Source organism: Vespa mandarinia, chromosome 1, assembly GCF_050613455.1.
Source record: "Vespa mandarinia isolate Hongniang chromosome 1, ASM5061345v1, whole genome shotgun sequence".
Lineage (NCBI taxonomy): Eukaryota > Metazoa > Arthropoda > Insecta > Hymenoptera > Vespidae > Vespa > Vespa mandarinia.
The window spans coordinates 4,353,472-4,380,937 of record NC_140810.1 but is presented as its reverse complement, the minus strand read 5'-3'; the positions used below and the strand labels follow the sequence as shown (position 1 = coordinate 4,380,937).

At 30.0% G+C, this 27,466-nt stretch overlaps 1 protein-coding gene across 5 annotated transcripts; it reads right to left on the bottom strand.

Moving 5' to 3' along the window:
• Positions 1 to 5,278: 5,278 nt before the first annotated feature.
• LOC118444967 (sex-lethal homolog) lies at positions 5,279 to 25,855 on the bottom strand. Of its 5 annotated transcripts, none has more exons than XM_035873803.2 (7): positions 25,660 to 25,855; positions 22,442 to 22,757; positions 22,182 to 22,357; positions 21,946 to 22,059; positions 21,164 to 21,324; positions 11,878 to 12,159; positions 5,279 to 6,214 (listed from the first exon to the last, which is right to left on the bottom strand). In XM_035873803.2, the coding sequence occupies exons 2-7, from the start codon at positions 22,643 to 22,645 to the stop codon at positions 6,150 to 6,152; spliced, it is 1,002 nt and encodes a 333-aa protein (XP_035729696.1). In that variant the 5' UTR covers positions 22,646 to 22,757; positions 25,660 to 25,855; the 3' UTR covers positions 5,279 to 6,149. The 5 variants fall into 5 exon arrangements, with proteins under 5 accessions (XP_035729696.1, XP_035729697.1, XP_035729694.1 ...); XM_035873804.2 differs by lacking the exon at positions 25,660 to 25,855 and adding an exon at positions 23,629 to 23,823; XM_035873801.2 differs by lacking the exon at positions 25,660 to 25,855 and adding an exon at positions 23,392 to 23,620.
• Between the last annotated feature and the right edge of the window lie 1,611 nt (positions 25,856 to 27,466).

The following is a 27,466-nucleotide window of genomic DNA, read 5'->3' as shown; positions in this document are numbered from 1 at the left end:
TTGCGTTTATAAGAATTACATTTCAAATAATTATGTATCCATATGTATATTTGAAAAGAGATCAAAGGTTCTTATACATATTACATATTAAATATTTATATTACATCAGATACATAAGGGTTACTACTTATAAGAATCATATGTCAATACAATTATGCGTATGTAAATGTATATGTATGTGTGTGTGTATGTGTATGTATGTATATTCGAATGAATTAAAGGATAAATTTATAAATGGTTTTACATACGATACTTCCTTTATAGTGTACATTCTTCGTCATGTTATTCATCGAACAGGAAATGCAAATGTTTCGACTGGCCCTTCCACAGGGGACACTGCCCTCTGACCCCTTCCATATTTGACCCTTTCCTCTTGCTAACTAAAAGATAAAATCTCAATTTTTCTTGACTGATCTGAAGGTTAACTTGATTTCATATTCATATTCAATGTCAGATTAACTTCATAAAAATTATATTGATTATGATATTTTTAGATATATTATAACAAAAAATTATTAAATTAAAAAAAAAAAAAAAATTGCTTAAGCTATCATATATTATATATATACATTAAGATGAAAAATCTGAAACAACATAAGTCAATATATCCGAGATAATTATCGATCGCAATAACTTCGAACGTTTTCTTCAAGGATAAAGAAAAAAAAATAACTTATAGTTCTCTTTAACTATTCACCGTGCAGTTCGCGTTCTAATGGTTACAACTCAAAGGGTGCTAATATATTCATCGTCCTTTCCTTCCTGTGGCATTGACTTTTTGTAAATCGATCTAAGTTCATATTCGAAAAAAAAATACTTGATTCAACAAAATAATAAAATACATATTTATACAAAAATAAAAAATAAAATATAATTAGAAGATAAATAATTGCTTTTATAACATTTTATATAATTAATTTAAATAATGATCAAAATACTATTATAATTTTGAGAAACTAACTGTATAATTTTGAGATTTTGTGACTTTTAAATGTAACTTTAAAATTTTTCCAAAAAAATAAGATCAACGAACATCGTATGAACGATCGATTGATCTCGGTTTCATAATCGAACGTAATCGAGTAAAATATAGGTTTACGAGAATGAAAGAGGATGAACATTTACGATAGATCTGACCGAGAAATTTACAAAAAGGGAGGAAAAGAGATCAAGAGGTGAGGAAAGGAAGAAAAGAGAAAGAGAAAGGAAAACTGTAATCAAATCGTCCGCGAAATCAGATTAATTCGATTACAATCACGATTTGGATTCTTGATAAATTTCAAGAACACGATATATGTACGTACAAACTTCGTATTATTGAACTGGAGATACGAGAAAAAAAAATTTTTATTTGATACAAGAGAAAATTTGGTAAAATTATAAATTATATCGCATTATGTAATTTTGAAGTTATACACTCATATATTTGTATTGTTTTAAAATTAATTATTAATATAGTATATAGTTATACTAGTATATAACTTATAAGTTTCACATGATATAATTTGTAATTTTTGAGATATATAATTTTTTTATTTGAGAAGTATAATTTTATATTTAGATATATAAAGACATATAAGCTAGCCTAAAAACTATGTAATGCTCTGTTACGTCATATAATTTTGGAGTCACACGTTCATATACTTGTATTTCGAGAAATTAATTGTTACTATAGTATAATGTTATACCAGCATAACTTACATTATAAGAAAGAGAGAGAGAGAGAAAGAGAAGAGATTTGACATTATATACTTTTTAATTTTATATCTATATGATTTTATTTTTGTTAGAAATATGTATAATTTTCAATTTAGATATATAAAGATATATAACTTCGAAGTTACATACACTTATATATTTGTATTTTTGAAAATTAATTGTTATTATAGTATAGTGTTATACTAGTATAACTCATATTACCAGAATTGTACATTATATGATTTTTAAGTTTCAAGAGAGATATATATATACATACATACATACATACATACATACATACATACATACATACATACATATAAATTATATATATATAATTTTATTTTTGTTAGAAATATATAATTTTAAAATTAGATATATAAAGATATAACTTTAAAATCACATAATCATATATTATATATATATGTATATATATATATGTATGTATGTATGTATGTATGTATGTATGTATGTATGTATATATATATACACACGTATAATATGTTATAGATTATATAATTTTGTAGTATAATAAAGAGTTCTTTCAAAAAAAATGATAATGAAATCGAGATGGAAAAGAAATGTTCATACAGCAAAATATAAATAAATAAATATATATATATATATATATATATATATATATATATATTCGTAAAGGACAAATAGAAGGAAGAGAGACACACATTCCTTCTCTTCCTCTGGCCAATCCTCCTCTCAAGCTTTCGCTTGTACATGTATACACACTGGTTCGCTCGATGCCACGCGAATCGAGTTCAGTCTTGTTTCTCCTGAGGTCGTGTGTACACCGTGTCGTACCGAACAGCTTCGTTGTTCCCGTTGATTTTTTTTTTCACGTGGATCAAAGATCGAGGATATTCATCGAAGCAAATTTGTGAATAATGAGGATCGACGTTATTTTTTGAGTTTAATCTCTCGAAAAAAAAAGAAAACAAAAATTGTAAAAAGTGAACAAATATATTAGTGTTATCGTTAGACAAACAATGTTGTTGCATATGAAATAGTTCACCAAAGAAAATCAAAGAAATATTTTCAAGACGATCATGTGTCTTGTGGAAAAATTGAAATCAATCAGAATTTTCACCAATGAAGAAGTAAGAAGATCAACATAGGATATATCGTTCGTTTTTATAATGTATATCTCTGTTTTCTTTTTCATTTGTATCAATAAACATCGTTCTTTTATCTATCGATTATCGAGGATCTTACTTATTCTCGACGCGTCGAACACGTGACTCGTGCGTAAATAAAGCGCGCGAAATTCGTATAGGTAATTTAGAAAAGTTCACATTCGAGATTTTTAGATTCGAATTTTCTTTCTGTTTCTTTTTTTTTTATATTAGAGAAAGAGAAAGAGCGTGTGTGTGTGTATGTGTGCGTCATTGAACATATTGAATGAATATAAAATTCAAGTATAATGATGTAGTATAATATAAAAGATCTTGTTATTATGTAAACAAGCATTTGAAAAATTGACCTCAAATGAAAAACAGGAAGGCTCACGCGTATCAACACGACTACGTTGATTCACTTAGAGAAAAATAAAATGAAGAAGCATACAGGGAGCATGAAAGAATGATAATGATTCATACTACTCTCTTTCCTTGTACTCCCCCCTCTTCTTCACTATTCATCGATGCCACATTACAATGTTTATTCTAGCTTCTCGACGTCATCTTCCTTTCTTTATTTTTTTTTTTCTAAGTTTCTCCAAATATTTATTTCGTATTTTCCACATAAAAGACAAGAAATAAATTGATTAAGTAATATTGATATAAGCTGGTGATTCTAAAAGTGATCCAAGTGATTTAAGATATTAAAAGATATATCTTCTCACACATTATTCTCTCTGATTCTATTCGCACAAAAGAATTATTTATAAAGAATAAATATGTTTACTTCTTTTGTATCTGTCATTATAGAAGAATAATTTTTCAACAATACAAATCCAAATGCGAAAATATATATCCCAAAACGAAAAATATATGACTTGGATCATTTTCATAATTACCATTCAAAATTGAAAATATTAGAAAATGTTGATTGTGGATATATAAAATATAATGAAAGATAGAATTGATAAATTTTTAGTTACTTAAATTAGTTAATTTTCATTGTTAATTAATTTTGAAAATTTCTTTTCTTTTATATTACTTAGAGAGAGAGAGAGAGAGAGAGAGAGAGAGAGAGAGAGAGAGAGAGAGAGAGAGAGAGAGAGAGAGAGAGAGAGAGAGAGAGAGAGAGAGAGAGAGAGAGTGAGAAAGTCAGAGAGAGAGAGAGAGAGAGAGAGAGAGAGAGAGAGAGAGAGAGAGAGAGAGAGAGAGAGAGAGAGAGACAGAGAGAGAGAGAGAGAGAGAGAGAGAGAGAGAGAGAGAGAGAGAGAGAGAGAGAGAGAGAGAGAGAGTGAGAAAGTCAGAGAGAGAGAGAGAGTGAGAAAGTCAGAGAGAGAGAGAGAGAGAGAGAGAGAGAGAGAGAGAGAGAGAGAGAGAGAGAGGGAAGGAGAGGGAGAAAGATAATTCGATAGTTGATTACACCATGTTATACATTTTATCTTGTAGAAATTGATAGTAATAACAACTGATTTAATATTCGTAAATACGTAAGAAAGGAAAAAGTCAAAAAGTTAGGAAAAAGAGTTTGCTTAGTGAATTTGTAAACAAAAAATCAAAAGTTTAAGTACAATAAGAGGAAGTATATTTTAGAAATCACTTAATGACTTCCGTTGGTTACTATCGAAGATATAGAATATAGAGAACACGATAGTTGTAACGATAGGAGATTTATGTTTTATAGAGGAAGTGGTTTCTTTTTGTGGAGAGGAAGAAGCTTGGTAAGTTTTCGTTGATAGATAAAGCATTCCTTTATCGAATACACGTATCTACTAAAAATTTCTTTAATGCAGTAAAATAAACTCCGTTAGCAAGAAAAGAAAAGAAAAAAAAGAAAAAATATGAAAATTCCCCCCCTCAAAAAATAAAAACAGAAAAAACAGAAAACAAAAAAGAAAAAAGGAAAAAGAGAAAAGATCATTTAGATCACATTAAACTTTGATATTAAATTAATTCGATTTCCGTTTCGATATTTTTTTTTGTCGACAGAAAAATTTTCTTTTTGTGAAGAGCTACGTACGATTTTTTTTTAAGCATTCGAAAAAGAGGTCTTCTAATCGTCTATCTCGATCGCTGTGCGGTACACACACGTCGGAGTTTTTCATTATGATTCATTTATTCGTGACCCTAAAGCAGCTGGAGACTTTACTTATCGGGTTCTACGAAAACGTTTGTATGTATGCATATATGTGTATGTATATATGTACCAGGTGGTCTTGCGAATAAGAGAAGGGTATTTGAAATTAAGGCGGTAAGGAATTTCTTGCTTACGAAACTCTTACGTCGAAGGGCGATACGATAAATGTTTAATCATGCACACGAGGAATGTAGACATTTTACGAGAGATCATTTTCTTTCATTGGGAGAAAGATTTACATTCTTACGCAGTAAATTATAGTTTGAACAAAACCCATATAATATATATATATATATATATATATATATATATATATATATTTTATATATATATATATATATTCTTTTAGAATTTAGAGACAATTTCGTAGACAATATTGTTCGATATACAAAGTATATTAAATACACTTCACTGTCTGTGTGTATATGTGTATTTTTACAAACCTATAACGTTTGTGTCGGTGTTTTAAAAAGAAACAAAAAAAAAAAAAAAGAAAGAAAAAAGAAAAAGAATTACACTATAGTCGAACGACTAAAGAAACGCAATTTTTTATCTTATTTAAAAATATTTGAATGATCGATCACTGTTAATGGAGATGTTAACATTAATATACTAATACATATATATATATAAAATATCGATATGCTAATTTCACTCTTATTCGAAACGACTTACATGTATCGAAATAGGAAAATTCATGGAAACAAAAAAAGAAAAAAAAGAAGAAAAAAAAAGAAAAAGAAAAAAAAAAAGAAAGAATGAACTTTTCTCTTATCATTGTAGTCTTAAATTCTAGTATATCTTCGATAATATGTATCTCACGTAGTAAAGTTTACGATGAAATCATTGTTAAATGTTTATATAATAGAAATTCAAATTTACCTAAGACGATCATTTTTGTTGTTTTCTTTTAGTTTTTTTTTTTTTTTTTGTTTTTTTTGTTTTGGATTTTTTTTCTTTTTTTTCTTTTTTTTGTTATTTTTTTTTTGTTTTTAAATCATTCATGACATAACAAAAGTTTTATCGTAAACCATATCCCTCGAAGATGTGTGTAGAGAGGAGATCCGAGAAAGTTGAGCGAATCGGTGTGGCCTTTTCTTACCTCGACCCATTGTATCCCCATAGTGACAGACCAGCTTCTCCTCTTGAGTCTTTTAATACAAAACATACGTGCGACAGATGCGCGTTTATTTCACAGCTCGTCGTCCCGAGGTATCCATGTTGGTTGAGAATGAAGAACGTTGGGGTTTGGCTGAAAGAAAAGGACGGAGATAGATACACAGATAAATAGAGAGAGAAAAAGAGAAAGAGAGAGAAAGAGAGAGAAAGAGAAGAGGAAAAAATGAGGATAAAAAAAATTGTGTCAGGTCAAGCAACCCAAAAAAATATGTGTTAGAGTGAAAAAGAGAAAGAGATAGATAGATAGATAGATAGATAGATAGATAGATAGATAGACAGATAGATAGAGAGAGAATGATCGCGACTAACGAACCGGAGAAAAATTCTTCGTAAACGTGTCAAGACGTTGTGGAGTACTCAAGTAGAAGCGACGATTTAATCTCCACTTTCCGCGTCCGCGTTCATAAGCCGAAAAGCTTCCCGATAAAGCTTCGATTCAATTTTTAACAAAATACCGATTGTATGGTCACCTTTGTACGTATATGCAGTATATATATATATATATATATATATATATATATATATATATATAAATATTTGATGAATGTATTATGCATGTATATATGTTATGTGTATGTATATTGGTATCTGTGTTAGTGCATACGAGGAAAGATTTAGCCAAATTTTCTGTCTATGGTCAAGCCGAATAAGTTGGACTCTCTCTTTTATCCTAAAATTACTATCGTGTTGTTGCCGCAAAAAATATTTCAAAAGAAAAAAGATATATATATATATACATATAAATCGCAAAAAATAGTTTAAAACCACCGATTGTCATTCCTTTCGATAATCAAAATTACGATAAAGCATATTATTAATATTTTTCTGATCGCACGAGATTTCGGAAAATTGAAATTAAAAAAAAAAAAAAAAAAAAAAAAAAAAAAAAAAATACTAAACAAACAAACCAAACAAAGTTAGTATATTATTATTGTTCTTATCTAGATATAAAATAATAATATTTTTGTATTATTAATACATTGTTGATCGGCTTATCATATGCAAAAAAAAATAAAAAAGAAAAATAATGCGTTTCACTTTAGCCACGTTCATAATTAAAAATAATATCATTATTAATTGAAATATTAAAAATTCAGCAAAATTGCGGCAATATCAAAATTAATTACAAACACTATCCAAGACAATAAACAATACTATAATAATAACTATAACACAATTTTATACTTTAATAATTACATAAAATGCATGCATGTGCAAAGACAAATATATACTCATATAAACCGTTCAACAATGTATTAAAGGAGATTCTCCCTGAAAGAGATAATTCTAAAAATGTCCTGTTAATTCATAATGTAAGTGATTAAATAATAAGCGGAAAGTGTAGCGTCCTTGATGATATCGAAGAAAGACACACACACTTTTAGCCTCTTTTATCCATAATCCTTGGTACATTTTTAGTGTATAGCTAAACCCATATGCCGAAAGTATAATGGTATCTTGGTTGGTTCATGGTAGCTATCCGCCCCTTCCTGTTTCCTCCTCGACGAGTTTGCCGTCCTCGCGGCTAATCTTTAGGCCGCAGCATCCTGTGGGTGGAGAGATTATGCCGTTTATAAAGTTTCCCGTACTAACTCAGAAATCTTCAATCAACGAGTGCGTTTTGTACCGTCCACAACGCGCGTTTTCCTTCTTTTTTTTACACTACATTTTTTTCTTCCTTTTTCTTTAATTTTCTTTATTATTTTTTTTTTTTAAATATGTACTTCTTCTTTTTATGCATGTGATGAAGTTCACGCGATTGTTCCATTGATTCTCGTTCGAATTTCTTCTTGGGTCACGTGTGTGTTCCATATATCTCGCTGTATCGTTCACAAATAAATACAAAAGTTTTGTATATCCCTTTCTTCGAGTGTGATGTAGTTACAATTATTTTGGATATTCTTCTAAGGAAAGTATGTAGAATAATTCTTGATGATATATGTCTCTGTATCATTTGATCCATTTTTTAAATCTTAATTCTCTCTCTCTCTCTTTCTCTTTGTCTGTCTCTCTTAATATCATTGTATATGCATGTATACGTAGAACATAATAAATTTTTTCCTTTCTCTCACAATTCTTAACACAATTTTAGCGAATTCTTTCGACGCACAAGGAAGCTGTTTGATCGGTTACGCTGCAGCTCGTCAACGGGCACTTGGCTTTATTAAAATGCTAGCTGCCTTTTGAAGGGCAACATCGTATCCGGAGAACCTCATCGATGGATAAAATATCGACCGACTTTTAGTTCATGATATATATATATATATATATATATATATATATATATATATATATATATGTTATGTTTCTGTGATTTTTAATTTATTTGTTAATCGTGTTAATTTGTGTATATGTGTGTGTATGTGTGAAAGAGAGAAAGAGAGAAAGAGAGAAAAAGAAAGAAATGATAAAAATAAAATGTATAAATATTTCGTATCTTCTCGCCTCGTTTCATACACACTTTATCTGCCCATACATCTTTTTCCTGATCATAATTTCACTCGCATAATTCTAGTTCCCTTGTTCTCCTTTGATTTTCTACACTTTTCATATTAGAATTAGAAGGGTTTTGGGAACGATCTTTAGTAGAATCATAGTATTTATTAAAATTTTTGGTACATCCATTCGTGCGAAGTCACAAACTATTGAAATACCTTGTTCATATCTTCATATTGGCTCTGTTAGTAGACGTTCTTCCTTGTGCAAGAAATTGTAAAGAGAAGCTTGATAACGTTGCACACCGATTTGATATTGAACTGTTTCTTTTTTTTTGTTGTTTTTGGTTTTTTGTCTTTTTTTTTTCTTGTCTTTTATAATCATACATGTGAAGCAGCTTCGACGCTTCGTTAACTCCGGTTTTGTGAAAATAAAAATGAGGTAAGACGACTTTCGAACACGTGAACTTCTACGCGAACCCAACGATAAAATTCTCGACTATTTTCTCGTAAACCGCGCTATGTTATGTTTCTATCAAAGGAACAAAACCGTTTTAAAAACGTCCCGTAAAAGAACTCCGATCCATGCACGTGCCTCTAATGTGGTATTATAATAATGAAATATCATAAAATTGTGAGAACTAACTTGACTTTGTATAATTATTCCTAGACTTCTCGCAATTCTTGATTATAATGAAATATATTGATACGTCCTATATAAACGTGGACGTTATATATTATCTTGAACGATTACCAACGACAATAAATAATGTTTAGAAAGTTATTAAGTATGTGTGCGTGCGTGTGTGTTGTGTGTGTACGCGCGCGCATGTCTATCTGTCTGTCTGTGTATGTATGTATGTGTGCGTGTATGTGTGTGTATATGTATTTTTGTGATATATCGAACGAGATATTAAATATACTATAGCTTCCGTTAAATTATTATGCTAAATCGTAATTAAATGTAATGTAAACGTCTATTAATCATGTTCTTTACAATGATGAAACGTTTATTGAACTTCTTCTACCCTGTTAAACGAATATCTCCGATGCTTAAAAGAGTGCACAACCTTCCTTTATATTATCATCTTCCTAGCATTAAAGTGATCTTAAAATTTATTGAACGAAATTGAAGAGAGAGACAAGAGCAATCTGTCCGTTACAGTTAGCAAAGGTACCGTAAACGTGACTTCGATACGTCGCAGAACACTAGCGTAAAATTTGTCTCTATATAAAAAGTCAGTCTCATTTTCTATAAGATATCGCAATTAATACGTTTTTCCCAATATTTACATGTATCGCGGTGCACGAGGATAACGATGGTAAATATTGAAGTTTTGTACTTTTATGTCACAGTCCGTTAGTGAATAATTTTCAGGCGTAATAATAATAATAATAATAATAATAATAATAATAATAATAATAATAATAATAACAATAAAAAAAAAAAAAAAAAAAAAAAAAAAAAAACAAATAAAAATAATTTGAAACATCGCATAAGTGGTGGTATCAACTAAAAACTTAGTAATTTATTAGAATTTTGCTGTTTCTCGGTTACAATTTAAAAAAAAAAAAAAAAGAAAAGAAATAAAATAAGGAGAAAAAAAAAGAAAAAAAAAATAACAACAACATCGAACGTAATAGATGAAACTCTATGATCTATGTCTAAAACTTTCACATCCCTATTTTTCTTACACGGTTTTTGTCTATCTTCTTCTTCTTCTTCTTTTTTTCCCCCTTTCGCTTTGTTATTATTTAAAAATAACCAATTCGAACGAATAGCTAAAATAAGTGATTATCATTAATATTAAAACGTGATTAAAATTTGGTAAAAGTATCACGTAATCGCGGCAAACGAGTCATAAGATTAATAACATTCTATATATTGAAGTAAATCCTTCACTCGCGTCCTCTTCTATACCTCACGCATAATTTTGTTATTCTGTTAAAACACATTTACTACTGCGCGCTCATTTAATACGAACGGAAACGAGGAAAGTTGATTCGATGCAAGTTATTTTATAAGGTTAAGTAATATGTCTTATATACCTGTATATGTAGTGACATTAAACCGATAAGAATATAAAATATCTTACATCGAGTTTCCTTTCCCAATAATAATAATAATAATAATAATAATAATAATAATAATAATAATAATAATAATAATAATATTATTAATAATTAATAATAATAATAATAATAATAATAATAATAATAATAATAATAATAATAACGCGTGTCTTTCGCGTTGGCCGCATTTTCATTATATCATAGGTTCGATTTCCTTATCGCAAATACCATCGATATCCAACGTTGCATAGAATCAGGGAATACCGTTCTGCGCTTGAAGCTGACTCCGATAAAACTTTTCTTAAAATTGAAACATCCGATAAAGTTTAAAGTCAGAACCATTAAAATGAAATATACAACATGTATATAGAACTCTTTTCTTTTTATAGTTTTTACTTAACGAGTTTAGCCCGAATGCGGACACGTGCATTTTAAAACACCACGGCACGGGCTATGCAACGGGATTTTAACACCTACTTTTTCTTTTTGTTGTTTTTTTTTTCTTATCTACATTTAACGCGGGCACTGACACAGTTTGGAACGTATCCAATGCATCGCAAATTACGTCTCGCAATTATTCCCCGATCATGCGGAATGGATGTTCGAGCGATCGTTAAGTTATCGAGGAATGGAGGACTCTGTGTGTGTGTGTGTATATCTGTTGTGTGTGTACGTGAGAGAGAGAGAGAGAGAGAGAGAGAGAGAGAGAGAGAGAGAGAGAGAGAGAAAGAGAGAATAGAAACGAGAAAGAAAATAGATCCAGAAATTAAGCGCTTGAAAAAGCACTAGTGTCTTTGTAGCGCAATAGTTAATAGTTTCTGGACATTGACAGAATAAAAAAGAAAAAAGAAAAAAGAAAAAAGAAAAAAGAAAAAAGAAAGGCAGAAAGACAGAAAGACAAAGCAAAAGAAGAAGAATAAGAACACGAAGAAGACGACAAAAAAATGAATGAGAAAGGGAAGATAAAAAAAGCCTCGAGAGTACTCGACGATCGCTCGAGATGACAAAGTTCGTATCGCGTCGGCAGTTTACGAAGATCGATCCTCGTTAGGGTGTCCTGCGCGAGATAAAGAGAGTGACGTAGTGACAGTCATGCTTGAAGCGGATGGCATAGCCATCTCAGCCATCTCTGTCATCGCCGCCGTCGTCGTCGCCGTCGTCGTCGTCGTCGCGTTCTTGTTCCTCGATGGTCACCAAAAGTGTGACTGAACGTATCCACCACCCATACCGATGGGATTGAAACGATGCGGATGTAGCTTCTCCATCCTCATTGCTCCAGGTCCTCCTCCACCTCCGATGAAGCCACCATGATGAGCACCGCGTGGACCAAAGCCCCCTCCGGCTACTCTGCCAAGCATTCCTGGCCCGCCACCTCCTCCACCTCCAATACCCATTCCGATTCCTGGCGGTCCACCGATGCCACCTCGTCCTCTTCCACCCGCGCTGCTACTGAGGCTCCCGCTTACACCACCACCTCCACCTGCGCTGCTGCCGCCGCTGCTTCCTCCCCCTGAAAGACCATCCAATCTTCGTTAACGCACCTCCTCTCTCTTCTCCAGGCTCACTCCACGTGAAATCGCTCACTTTATTCGTCTCTGACGTTAACTTTTCCAATAATTTTCTTTCTTATTTTGTTTTTTGTTTTTGTTATTTTATTCTTCTTCATTTCAAAAATCGAAGCACTGCAACGCAACGGTATTTCGAAAACATTTGTTTCAAAATCATTTTAAATACATGTATTATTTATCTATGTATGTATGTATGTAGATATACCGTATACATACTTTCGTTAATAACGTATTTTGATTTCGAACAAAAATTCCATTACTTCCTCATTGCTCTAAAAAGTGATCGATTTTACATGCAATGACCCTACATACACCAGAGACCGAGCACGGAAGAGGGGGACAGTTTTCTTCCCTTCTTCCTACGATCGCTTGGCTATCGAGAAGGCTTACGTCTAATTTTTGCTCTACATTACGTCTAATATATATACATATACATATACATATATATATATATATATATATACATATACATATACATATATATATACATATATACATATATACATATATACATATATACATATATACATATATATATATATGTGTGTGTGTGTGTGTGTGTTTATATACATATTGAAACATATGTATATATACATGAGTGTATATATGTGTACTATGTACAAGGATTATAACAGAGAAAAAGGCGAACGCGTGCGAAATTTTATCTTTCACATTTAAAAATGTGGATGATTCCTGAAAGATAGATTTTTTGTTTTATTTAAATCTCTTATTTATAATCAAGAAAAGTACGCACAATGAGATAATAACAATCTCTATATGCAATGCATCCTATCCTCCTCGTCTATATCATCCTTGTATGAAAATCTAATCGATTTGCTTCCTTATGTAATACACTTATGTATTTCAGTAATTCCTATCCACTTTCCTACGTCACTTTGACCTTCTTATTCGTAATCCATTAAAAAGCATCGAAAATAAAATTGGGATGGAGGTGGTCTTGTTATAATAAAGCACAAGTCCCATTATTTTTCTTTCTAATGTTTTAATCAAATTTAACGAGAGCGACTACAGATCCACGTAAAATCTTCGTGACTGTAGCAACAAGGATTAAGAAAGGTATAAGATAATACTTATACAGGAGAATTTCAAGAACGAAGTGACGCGTCCCGTAATTCGCGCGCCGATTTTATCCGAGGTATATTATTTTTGTATTGACGATTTTTTCCGTTTTTCTATTTCCTTGCAAATTTATCAATCCAATAGATAACTAGATAGACAGATAGATAGATAGATAGATAGATAGATAGATAGATGGATGGATAAATAGACAGACAGATAGATAGATAGATAGATAGATAGATAGATAGATAGATAGATAGATAGATAGATAGATAGATGATAGATAGATAGATAAATAGACAGACTATAATTTGTATATCGACGAACATCGTGCAAACGTATAGCTTACTTGCTTTCTTAAACATGTGTAACTTTCTTAAACATTCATATGAATAGAAAAAAAAAATAAGTATATTAAAAAGCTTATATAATATACATCAAAATATACTGATTTAAAAATCGGTTTCGTGTCTCTGGCTTGTAAGAGGAAGATCGTTTATAGAAAAATCGTGGCGATGATTAATGGGGTTCGAAAAGCATTGTAACTAAGTACATACATAGACGACACAAATAACGATTAAAAGATAATGAAAAATCGTCAGTACAAAATGCGATACAATTCATTTTCTTTTCTTTTTTTTTTTTTTTCTTTTTTCTTTTTTCTTTTCTTCTTCCGATAATTCAACGAATTTTCTATTGGAATATTCGCACAACATACGGTTTAACTAACTGTGTATATACACGTACACACATATGTATATACGTATAATAATATATAATATACACACATTCGCTTTTGCCATAATATCAATTATCATATGTCGCGTGTACGTTTATTTGTTATACGTAATGTTTTTTCTTTTTCTTTTCTTCTCTTTTTTTTCTTTTTTTCATTAATTATTTTTAACAGAGTGTAATTAGTGTGTAAGGCTACGCTCGTATGACCACAAGTCGCTAGATTTTTACTAATCGAAATCGATTTGCAGAGAGCATTCATCTTTTATAATCGAGTTACGCGAGAAGAGAAGAGAAAAATATGTTGAATATATTATTGAGAATGTCGCAGGCATTTTTATAGACGCGTTCATCTATTTGTCATTTTTTTTTTTTTTTTGGTTATTTGTTTCTTTTTTCTTGCAATAACAGCACGTTATTAAAATTATGTTCTTCTTCATCGCATATCATCTTAAATCAAACCGTATCGTATCCATATAAATGTAATAGATTAAAACACTAAGTAAACGAAACTTACATACATAAGTATGTAAATAATTACGTACGCATTAAATACATAACGTACATTGAGCATCTAAACAAAATTCAACTTTAAACCAAGTTCTTAATTTACAAGTGTGCATTTTATCGACAGTCCCTTTTTTATTTTTTTTATTTTTTTTTTAATCCTTATTCTTATCACAGCCATCGTTAGCACTACCGGACTTCGATAATATAATCATTTTCACTCGAGCTCCATTAGCCCATTTAAAAACCTTACAAATTACTACTTAAAACTCTTTAAAATTAGAATCCTCTCTAACTGTAACTTCCATTAACTTATTTACAAAGCATCCGTTTACCGTTACATCGTACGAATTCGCGTGTCGCATTTTTATTTAAACATAAATATATCTTTCTTTCAAGTAAGAAACTGAGACATTTTTTTCCACGACAGTTTAATAAAATGTATCGTACTTATGTTATTATTCAAAGAAACTTATTTCAATTAAAAATCCATCATTTTAATTTACAAAAGGATAATGTGCATATATATATATATATATATATATATATATATATATATATATATATTTATATATATATATATATACACCAGTCTGGTTAAAAGTTCTTAGGTGGAGCAAAAATTCTTAAGTGATTTTGAAAATCAATTACTTCTTTTCTAGACATTTTAGGCTAATTTTTTGTTCAGATCGTAAAACTACAAGCTTAGCTTGTAAAATTACAAGACTAATTACAAGCTCAAAAAGTCTTGAAAAAGAGTTATTGATTTTTTAAAAATCACTTAAGAACTTCTGATCCATTTAGAAAATTTTGATTTACGTGCATATATATATATATATACACGTATACACACATACACACATATAATATATGAAAATGCGACTCATGAATACTCAAGATATACCACGTTAAATAGTTTAGTGACACATGTATGTCCCTTAAGATAACTTGGTCTATATAAGATCGATAACGAAAAATTTATCTTCGTTAGACTATCGTGCCTTCGTCGATCGATTCGTCTGCTTCTTTTCTCTTTTCCTGCGGATGTAGCCGACGACGTAAAATTTCAAGCTTCGCCTTATGCGATAACAACAACAATAATAATAATAAACGTAGAAAAACGATCAAAAGTAAGAAGAAAGAAATCACGTGTACACGTGTACATATATTACATATTACAAAGATCTTAATAAATGTAATTACAAATCGCACACAATCGAATTATGGAAGTGCGTCAAATACCAGGGCATTCGCAATATTAAATTCCTAAAAGCTTCGGCTCTTTCTTTCTCTCTCTCTCTCTCTCTCTCTCTCTCTCTCTCTCTCTCTCTCTCTCTCTCTCTCTCTCTCCCCCCTTTCCTTCCCCCCCCCCCTATCTCTTATGATCCAATAATTTTGATCATTTATACAGAGTGAACTATACAATATGACTTATATTACTTTCATCGCACATATACAACTTATTTTTATTTGGACTTATTCATAAATTACGTTCATTCGAAAAGAAAAGAATAATCTATCGCAGTGATTCTCAACCTTTTATTACCTGGAAATATGTATGTAACTGGCATACCATTTGTACATATAAATAAGACTATAATTATAGTATAACAATAGGAATGAAATAAAACATATATGTACGATAGACATTAAATTTTGTATTTAATGTACGTATACTTTCACAGCGTACTCCACAAAATTTTACAGAGTATTCCATGTTGAGAATTACTAACTTATAAAAATATTTATGTATGTGCAATCAATTTTCTGTTTTCCAACAACGCGTGATAACGTTACACAATTCAATCTGTATAATGATCTCCGTCTGAATAAATTGGATCGTATTACATTGAAAACAACACGATGCATCGTGAGATTTTCAACGTATCTCTCTCTCTCTCTCTCTCTCTCTCTCTCTCTCTCTCTCTCTCTCTCTCTCTCTCTCTCTCTCTCTCTCTTTCTCTCTCTCTCTCTCTCTCTCTCTCTCTCTCTCTCTCTCTCTCTCTCTCTCTCTCTCTCTCTCTCTCTCTCTGTCTGTCTGTCTCTTTATCTCTCGATCAGCCGATATCTAAAAGATGATATATATTACTATCACGAGCAATACCGAATATATGTATTTCTAATTTCAAGTAAAAAAATGGACGATTGTCAAAGTCGAATAAGATACACATACGTACATATATTTTTTCTTAGACTCGTGATTCACTTATTGCGAACCCAAGCTTTAATAATTCGATCGGTCGTTAAATATATCGATTAATAGGACAATAATCAGTAACAAGAAAAATGCGAGTGATTAATATCCTTTTTTTTTAAAACAATCGACAGAAAAATAACTGCTATCTATTCATCTTTTTTCTTTCTTTTTTTTTGTTTTTTGTTTTTCTTTTCTCTTTTCAATTTCATTAACAACGAATCTCGCATTTGGATACTACTTTAATGGTGGAATATGTGGAAAAAAAAAAGAAAACATTAAAAGGAAAAATGTTCTATCATTAATATCCTGAGTTTTATGATAAACTGTTCTAACGTACACGTACATACGTACACACATAAACATACACACATGCACGCACATCGTTTAGTGATTATTCATCCAATAAAGTACATCCGACGATAGCTTTAATATCTCGCAAGATATACATACATTACATATATACGTAATATATCTTTTAATTACGGTGAGATTCGTGGAATTTCGCAAAAGACGAATCGTTGAATCATTGTCCAATATCTTCTCGGTAAATAGATCACGTTAAAATTGGTTATTATTAGAGGAGAAAGTGTTAAATATATTTTGTGTATATATATATATAATATATATATATATATATTATATAATATATATATATATATATATATAATACACACACACGCACGCACGCACGCACGCACGCACGCACGCACGCACGCACGCACGCACGCACGCACATACACAGACATTTTAGATGCAAATTTAATCATACTTCTAACTATAATAATCTCATAACATTGGAATCGTGGATCGTAACGATAAACCGTACAACATTTATACTTAGAAACATGGTGTTCGTTAAAATGTTTGGAACGACTAGTAGTGTAAGAAGAAGATCTTCCAAAAAGGTCTCTATTGTTGTTATTATTATTATTATTATTATTATTATTATTATTATTATTATATTATTATTATTATTATTATTATTATTATTATTATTATTATTATTATTATTATTATTAGCGAAAGTTTTCGCAATTTGATTGATCGCACTACGATGACACTGTTACATAGACGTTACATAAGTTTATCGAATAACATCGTTGAGATTAATTGGTATATTAAATTGCATTCTTTCATATCAAAAACAGCTGATCGTGTATAGATGTTGTAATTTGTGCATTTGTAATCTATATGTCTCGAAAGATCTATAGATCTGTTCATATGATCTTTTCAAATCTTATATTTTTAAATGATAACGCATATTCCATATTTTTTTCTTCTTTCTTTTCTTTTTATCTTTTTGTTTTTGTTTAAATGTAGTATAATGTCATAAAAGTAAGAATTGCGAGAGGCTGTCTCAGACTGTTATACATTTATATATATGTGCAATACAAATCAAGGAAATGAAAAAACAAAAAAAAATAGCACGATTGTTAATAACGGCATTCACAATAATATTTCTGGATTTTTTGGTTGTTTGTCTGCTTCTTTCTTTCTTTCATTAATACATGTTGTGCATATTTGAAGAGCATGCTGTGTCGTTCAATCGCAATTACAGTTTAATCATGAACTTTGAAAATTATTATATATATGGCATTCGCATTATGTCGAATTTTATGAGCGTCTGCTGGGTTGTGCGATTAGCAAAAGCTTGAAAAAAAAAAAAAAAAAAAACAAAAATATTATATATATATATATATATATATATATATATATATATATATATAAAGATGATATTATCTATTAACTTACAGAACGATGTGACAAAAATATAATTGCCGATAAAATTGTGTTAACTTATAAGTTATCATTTGTGCAAGTGCAATTTTTTTTTACTGTTTCATTAAACTTCAATACTTGTATTAAATTGTCTCGCGCGCGCGACTATTTCAGCAACTAATAATTTTCTAAAGTTTGATTAAATGTTTTTTGTATCTTTTTTATTTTATTTATTTTTTTTTTACTTTTTATTTTTATTTTTATTTTTTTTTTATTTTATTTTATTTATTTATTTTTATTTTTATTTTTATTTTTTTTTTCTTTTTTTTTCTTTTTTTTTTTTTTTTTTTTCTTTAATGCAATTCCTATATCAATATTTATTATAGTTGAAGTTTAAAAATTAACAATTTATTATAGATAAATAATATTGTGTATATAATTTCAGTTCATCTGGAATAAGAGCAACACTTAAGTTATCAATATTTTTTGTTTTTTTTTTCCTTTTTCTATGTATATATGTATATATATATATATATATATATATATATATATATATATATATATATTATATATATATATATGAATATTTAGAAATCACTTTTACCGGTTTCATAAAACGTTACAAACAATTAATATTTCTTTTTATATTTTAAATTCCATAAAAATTCGCAATAACAACTGCAAGTAATAATGAAGCATATATATGAGAAGATTTCAACAAAATTAAACACGTTTATAATCTTTGATAAAGATAGTGGTCATAGCGCTGATATTTATTCCTGGTTGGATATAGGCGCTCTCCTTTGTAGATTGGTAAGCATAGAAATAAAAATGAAACATTAAATGAATATTTTTTACTCGAATGATTCAAAGACCTTAATTGTTCGATACAAGACACAGCCATGCACTTAGAATTATAATCAAGCGGGCTTCTCACCGATGCAGTCACAGCCCAATTATCATAAATTAGCATATGCATATTACAAATAAATAGCAGGCAATTTGGTAGACTGATATATTTCTAATTATAGAATTATATGTATTAAATAAAACTATCACGAGTGACAGTATTGATATAGATACATTTGTTTATGATAATTAAATTATAATAAATTTCATATATACTATCGTATATAATTATTTTTAATATTTCAAACTCACTCTTTTTTGTGTTTTTTTTCGCGCAATTTTTCCGATATATAACGTTTGTTCAAATATCATACGCACGCAATGCGCACTTAAGATTAATAGGAATGGGTTTAATAAATATACAAAATTGTATTAACTATTATATTTATAACAAAAGTGTACTTTGACCGTTTGGAATTTGATAACAAAAATAATGTATGGGTATTTGAACATAAATTGTAATACAAAAGAAATTATATATATATATTTATATATATGTATATATATTTCATATATATATGTGTATATATATGAAAAGAATTAAGATATAATATAAATAGAACTAAATCTATGTTCCTTCATCGAGACAATTTAACATTATGTTTAACATAAAATGTAATTGTGACGAAATTACTTAAATCATAATAAGGAATAATTTCTTCAAAGATAAAATTATTAACAATATTCTATAGAACGGAATCGTACTAACATTGTAATAATCACTTAGAAAATAATTATGTCTTCATTATATCACACACAAGATATTTAATCCACAACACTATTGTCTGTTTTTTTTTCTTTTCTTTTATATTACTGATGAGAGAGAAACATACTTTTTTTATAGTGCATAATAAACACTTATAGGAAACATATTTCACACTAAATCATGCACACTATTATTAGAAACTGATAGAAAAATACCCGAATAAAATTTCGGCTATGGCAAAAATTGCTGCAGTATATTGCGCATGATAGAATTATAAAGAACACTTTTCCATGTAAAAGGGACTAGTGCGATAAATCGTTGAAGTCTGATCTACAGGCAGCCATCTTATCTGGCAAAACATTAAAGTATTAGATATTGTATCTACAGTAATGCACACATATAAAATTGTATGCTAATATATGTGCATATATATATATATATATATATATATATATATATATGTGTGTGTAAGTATATATATATATGTACGTATATATATATATATGTATGTATAAAGATAGGATTTGCAAAAAATCTTAAATACTTAATTATCGATCTAGTAAGAAGCAATTTTACTTTTATTTTGTAAATTAGATAGAATTTTGGTTTAGAAGATAGTTAAAAGGTGGCTTAAGACACTTTAATAGTACGAAAGTAATACACAAAATAGTAATAATGATCAAAAAATAGTAATTAATGAATGTTAATAAAAAATGGGTTATATACATTCATATTTGAAAAGTATGTAAGATATTAAATGCAACAACCTATGAAAGTCTTACAATATGTAAGAAATATCAATATATTTATATTATGAAATAACTGAACCACACCAAGAGGATAGGAATTGCTTTTCCCATAGTTATACTATATGATGCAGTCATTCATGCTTCATTAATCAGAAAAAGTGTCAAGCGCAATGCAAAGCACCTCTGACAATAAAAATATTACTACAATTACTCCGTATTTTTCTCCATTAATTCGTATAATATTACATTTCGCGATTATATTTATTATTTAGTATTTCTACTGTCAGAATAATACTAAAACTAAGGCATATAAATATAATATAAATTAATTTTCAACTACTTACCTCGACTTTGATTATATCCAGCCTGCCAACCTGCATAATATGCTGCTTTCTGTTTTCCATGTTCTTCCGCGATCTTTACACTGAGTCTTTCTGAACCACCTTCTGGAATTGTACCATGAAGCTGTGCAATTGCTTCTTGTGCTTCTTCACGTTTGTCAAATCTTTGAAAACAGAATCATATCATCAATAAAATTCATTTTATTTGCTTAAATTCAATTAAATTTCCAGTGGAATTTACAAATATCTTTAAAATCTTCTATGTAAATAACTTTCATAAAAAATATATTAGCTAATGAACTTCTTAGTAATTTCTCTTATGTAAGGAAATCATTAATGGTATTCTATATTCAGTCTATATTCAGTTAGTGACATACTTTTGATACTATTTTCAACAACAAAGCTATTCTATACAACCTGAATTTTCAGTTATATGTATCTCAACAGTTAACTAGGTCAATCGTAAAGACATAAAATTGAAATTATAGTGGTCAAGCCAAAAATCGTATAAAAATACTTTGGCAGAAAATATCTTATGTATAGTAAATAAATGTGTATTATGTACGAACTTAGGTTGCATAATGATACAATTAGTCTCATTTCAAACAGCTGTTACTCTTGAATAAGATCCAATTTTCTATATTATCAAATTCACATATGCATTATAAAAGTTGACTTATATTGCATAAACAGATTTTTTCCAATAAGTTAAGTCATGGTAGATAGTATATATTAATGTTATAATTTATAGTATATAATTTTCATGTATTAACTTATTAACTCACCTTACAAAGGCTACACCTCTTGGTAAGCCAGTCAATTTATCCTTCAAAATATTTTTTTGCACTATATTCCCAAATTTGCTAAATATATCATCGATCTGACTTTCTGTTATATTTCTGTGAGAAAAAAAATTAAAAAATATTAAACTAAGAACAAGTTCGTATCTTTTTTTACAATCCAATAACTATTATTACTACTTGAAACTAATTGAAATATAACTTGTGCATTTGAAACATACCTTGGTAAATTAGTCACATAGAGATTTGTTTCTTTTATCTCTTCTCCAGAAGGACGTGCAAAGGATACCTTTAACCGCTTATTTTGTACTTGAAGACCATTTAATGTATTTATAGCAGTAATAGCATCTTCAGCCTTTGTATAATTTACAAAGCCAAAACCATAGCTGTATCCGGTCTATAAGAGTAAAAAATCAAATATTTATATTAAAGTTTAACACTTTGAGAATGATTTATGCAAATGTATAACTACTTGACATACTTTGTAATCTTTCATGACACGACATGATTCAACAGGTCCTATCGTCACAAATAAGCTGTAGAGATCCTTCTCCGTCATACTTTGTGGAAGATAGTTGATAATCAAATTTGTCCGCGGCTCATCATTGCCTTTGGTCTGCTGTTGCGATTGTTGCTGCTGCTGCTGCTGCTGCTGCTGCTGCTGCTGTTCTAGCTGATCGGTCATTTTGTTATACTGTCCAAAATCTTCACCTTGGTTTAGGACTTGGTTCAGACGTCACTGTCAGAGCAACACTACCAATTCCAAATTTCCTGGTTGGGATTGCTGTGTACTCCGACTGATTTAGCCCAGTGAAACCATCGACGGGGTCGGCAAATACAAAAAATATAAACAAATTCATTACTACGTCTTCCCCGTGCAATGCCATGATCGTCGATCGGTCTGTGCCCTTGAATGTTTTCACTTTCTTAAGTAATTTAAAATAAATAGAAAATAAATGTGCATATGTATGATGGCAGACCTGTGTACAAGAAACAAAAAACAAAGGCAAGTAAGGACCAAACAGAATTAACTGGCATAAATGAAAAAAGAAGCCCAAAATATATTGCACGTTCCTTGTAAAGTATGTACATACAGAGATAAGTTAAAACTTCCATTATTGATAATAAAAATGAACTAAATTGTCTCGTAAATAAACCCTTTATAACTTTTATAAAGTTTGATCATATTTTTCATATAACTTATATAACTTATAATTATTAAATGATAAAATAAAGAAATTACTATTCTGCAATCCTCAGAAAGGGCTTGGAACGGTTATAATTCAAGCACGAAGAAGAAGCACGGTTAACATAGTTTGTGGAGTCTTATGAAGCGTAACTATTATCGAATCGATATTATTTAACAACAATGCTCTCGTGTAACGTTAACTATTCCGAACTATATTGTTGAATGAACTAAGACAAACTCACTCGTAATATTTATGAAGTTTGCTCGCGCTCGTGCGTTTGACTTATTAAAAATTTGTAACGTATAAATTTTCATTATGAAAGAAAACAGGAAGGAAAGGGACAAGTCCGAGAAAACGGAAGCTTATCGAGGGGCGCTTTACCGACGTATACGAATCACCGAACAAATTCTTATACGTTTAAAATAAGCGTCGTGCTGTTATGATTTTATAGGTTATAATTGAAAGAAGAATTGTTTACAATATAATTCTTTGCCCTTATTCCGATGAACCCCGGGAAAAGCGAATGGCCCGGCGAATTCGTGAATCGACCAAGCTGTCAGGAGGATGGAAAGAGAAAGAGGGGGAAAGGGCAATGAAGGGGGATGAAAGAAGGGAAGAAGAGCGCGGGATTGTGACGCATAGAGGAAGAGGGAACAAAGTGAATGTGTGTCTTGTGTGTAAAAGAGAGAGAGAGAGAGAGAGAGAGAGAGAGAAAGAAAGAAAGAGAAAGAGAGAGAAAGAAAGAGAGAGAGAGAGAAAGAAAGAAAGAGAGAGAAAGAGAAAGAGAGAGAGATATACATACCACGAAAATGGAGCACCGTTGAAACGATAGAGGGAGCGAAGGAGAAGAGCGAGTAAGATGCTAAAGGTTTCGCCACTCGCAAAGAAGCACGAAACAGTGGTGGATAGTGGTAGACGATCCGTCCAAAGCAGCGCACGCTCACTTGTATCACGCACACGCGTATTTCCAAGAGAATACAACTTAGCGCTCGCGTACAATTATGTAAGCGCCTTTCACCATTGTAGAAACACGCGTCGAAAAATTATCGGTTCACGCGAATTTTATAAGTATAACTACCGCGTTTTCTTCTCCACGCACTCTCGTCGTCCCCGCGCACCACGGTCGTAAACGTTACGTTGAATAGAGATAGCACGGAAACGGAAGAGAGAAGGATGGAGGGAGAAAGAGAGAGAGAGAGAGACAGAGAGAGAGAGAGAGAGAGAGAGAGAGAGAGAGAGAGAGAAAGAGAGAGAAAGAAAAGAAAGAAAGAAGCTGAGAGAGATTAAGAGTGAAAGAGAAGGAAAAGAAGAGAGAAAAATAATATAAAATAGCTCCAAAAAGACACTCGGAATGAAATGATGCAGCACGCGCGGACGCTCAAAAGACAATGTAAAGCAACGCGCGTACGTGAACGCACCGAGCCTACACTGAGCCCAGCCCTGACCTACCTCTTTCTCGCTTCCTCGCTTGCTCCTACAACACCCTCTTGCGGCACGCGGTCCTACTAACTGCTACCATCTATATCTCCCCACTCTACCACACGTGATACCATCAATGCTACTAACGCATGCGTGCGACCAATCGCGCGCCGTCTTGCGGCAATTCTCCATGAAACATATAGAGGGGGTAAACCCGATGAAAACCATCCCGCCTAAAATTCTACTAACGCATTTATATGTATATCGTTTGGACCTCCTGCCAATTTTCTAGACCTTATTACGTACACCACCAGGCGGATCTTGTAATAAATGGAACGCGACGCAACGAATCGTTTCCCCAATTTTTTTTTCTTTCATTCTTTTTTTTTTGCTTTTGTTAGCGAGCATTATATCGACCAACGATAGATATTAAAAATTTATATTTGTCGTCAATGTTCCTCGATTTATTTTATTCGATTTTATAGAGTAGCATTAACTATGTATTTTTCTATCAGTACACGAGATTTAGGGCCAATTATGAAACACGGCATGGATGTTTTTTGAATGTTGGCCAATCATCATGGAAGTACAATAAATTTTTAATTTCGATTGGCAAGATATACAAGACGACCTTCATATTTTAACATCGTTGTTATTTCGGTAGGATCTATATTTATAAAAGAATTAAAATTCAAGGAACGTCGAGAGTAAAAGAATATCGAGAAATATGATTGGGATTTGTAACATTGTTGTTTTTACGAAAAATTTTTCTAAACTCGTTCATAAAATAAGATAATAAGGTAATAACATCATTAAAAAATTTCTCATTTTATATCAAAGTTACGAATTGGAATTTTTATGAACACAAATTCTTATATACAAACGCTATACATACATATGAAACAGTATAAATGATAGTAATGAGAAAAAGAAATTAAATAATCAACATGATACTCTTTGTACACTTCTCACATATTCTCTGTTACTGCGTAAGATAAAATTAATTTTGACTTTTTTCTTTTTTTTTTTTTTTCTTTTTTTTTTTTTTTTTTTTTACATTCTATATCTAGCCTAACCCAAAAAAACATACCTTGATATTATGCTCCAGGAAAAAACAGCGATCATTGCAATAATCGCTTCACACTTTGTATATTATTCACCTATTTAATTGGTTCCCTAGTGCTTCTTCTTTTATCAATTAATATTTTTGTGAAAATGAAGAAACGAGGAAGCTGTATGTATCGTGTTCGTAATGGACGACAGTCATTGCATCCATCGTCTTTTGTTTCATATTACACAAGGTCGCTCGAGCAACAACTGCGCATAGTAATAAAAAGAAACTGTTTCAGATCGATCGTATATCGAAAATTACGTATCCTCCCAAAACTTATTTAAAAATAATATGTAACATACTAATGCATTTCTACTTATTCGATAGTAAGACGAATTAGATGTGCTCTTAATATTTAAATATTGTCATTAACGAACTGATTGCATTAATATCATACCATATACGATAAATAATTTATTATCGATGAAAAAGATCGATAGGATTAACGATATTGATTATCGTATCGTGCGTATCGCACCAACAATAAATTTTCCTAACCATAATCTAAATCTAAATATTTGAATTATTACATATGTATATATATCTATATATATATATGTATGTATATATGCATGTATGCATGTATTTATACTATTAAGAAAACTTCAAATCTTCGATCATATTATACCCTTTTCTTTTTTATCTTTTGATTCTTTCAACTACTATTATTTCATCGTTTCGAGCTTATCTTTTAGAGGAATATCGTATAGTATTAACAATAGATTAAATGAAGTCATGTTCTTTGTAAGAAATACATCTATAAATTTTAATCTAAGCTTTGACACGTAATTTATCGAAGAACCGTTCCATTAACAAGTAATATTCTATATCGTAAAAATAACTTTACACTTTCATTGGTTTTCTTGCATATTATTACACTCTAAGCTTATACACACATATATATATACATGTACAGGCACATATATATAATATAAATATATAATATATATGTTGTATATATATATACATATATATATATACATATATATATATACATATATATATATATATATATATATATATATATATGATATAAACGAACAGAGGATGTAATCATCGTTAAATACTCAGTGCAAAATTTATAAAAAGAAAAGAAATAACAAGTTACTAGAATATAAATAAGAAAAATTCTCCAATGATAATATCAATAATTGTTAAAGGAATCTAGAAAAGTATCATACATACATGTATGTATATATCGGATCTCCGCATTGCGCTATGACGACGCTATCGTCCTTCTATACACCTTTATATGCATTAGCTATTCATAGATATCGAATAGTGCTTTCAAAAATCTAAGTTTACATATTCCATACTACGTTTTTAGTTTATATATATATATATATTTTTTTTTTAAGAATAACATCATCTATGTTAACGATAAATATATCAATCATAAATGTTTGAACTTGAAAAAAAATAATTAATAAATTGTTACAAGTTACAAGATGGTTACCATTCGGTTCGATCGGTAATTTAAAAATTTTTTTTAATTTTTTAATTAAAAGAAAATGTTTATATATATACATAAATAAGAAAATTTAACGAAATACTTGATACATTAACATTATTTCTATCTCAAAATTTGTTAGAGTCATTATGCGTCTCCTAGATTTTATTATTTTAATTTTTTTATTATAAAAAATTGGTCGATTCCCATTGTTAAAAGAATTAAAAGATGTTATGTATTTGATTAGTAATTGAGCTGATTTTCTCTCTTTCTTTTTTCTCTTTTTCTCTCTTTCTCTCACTTTTACAATACCTCGATGTCGCATTTCAGTCGAGA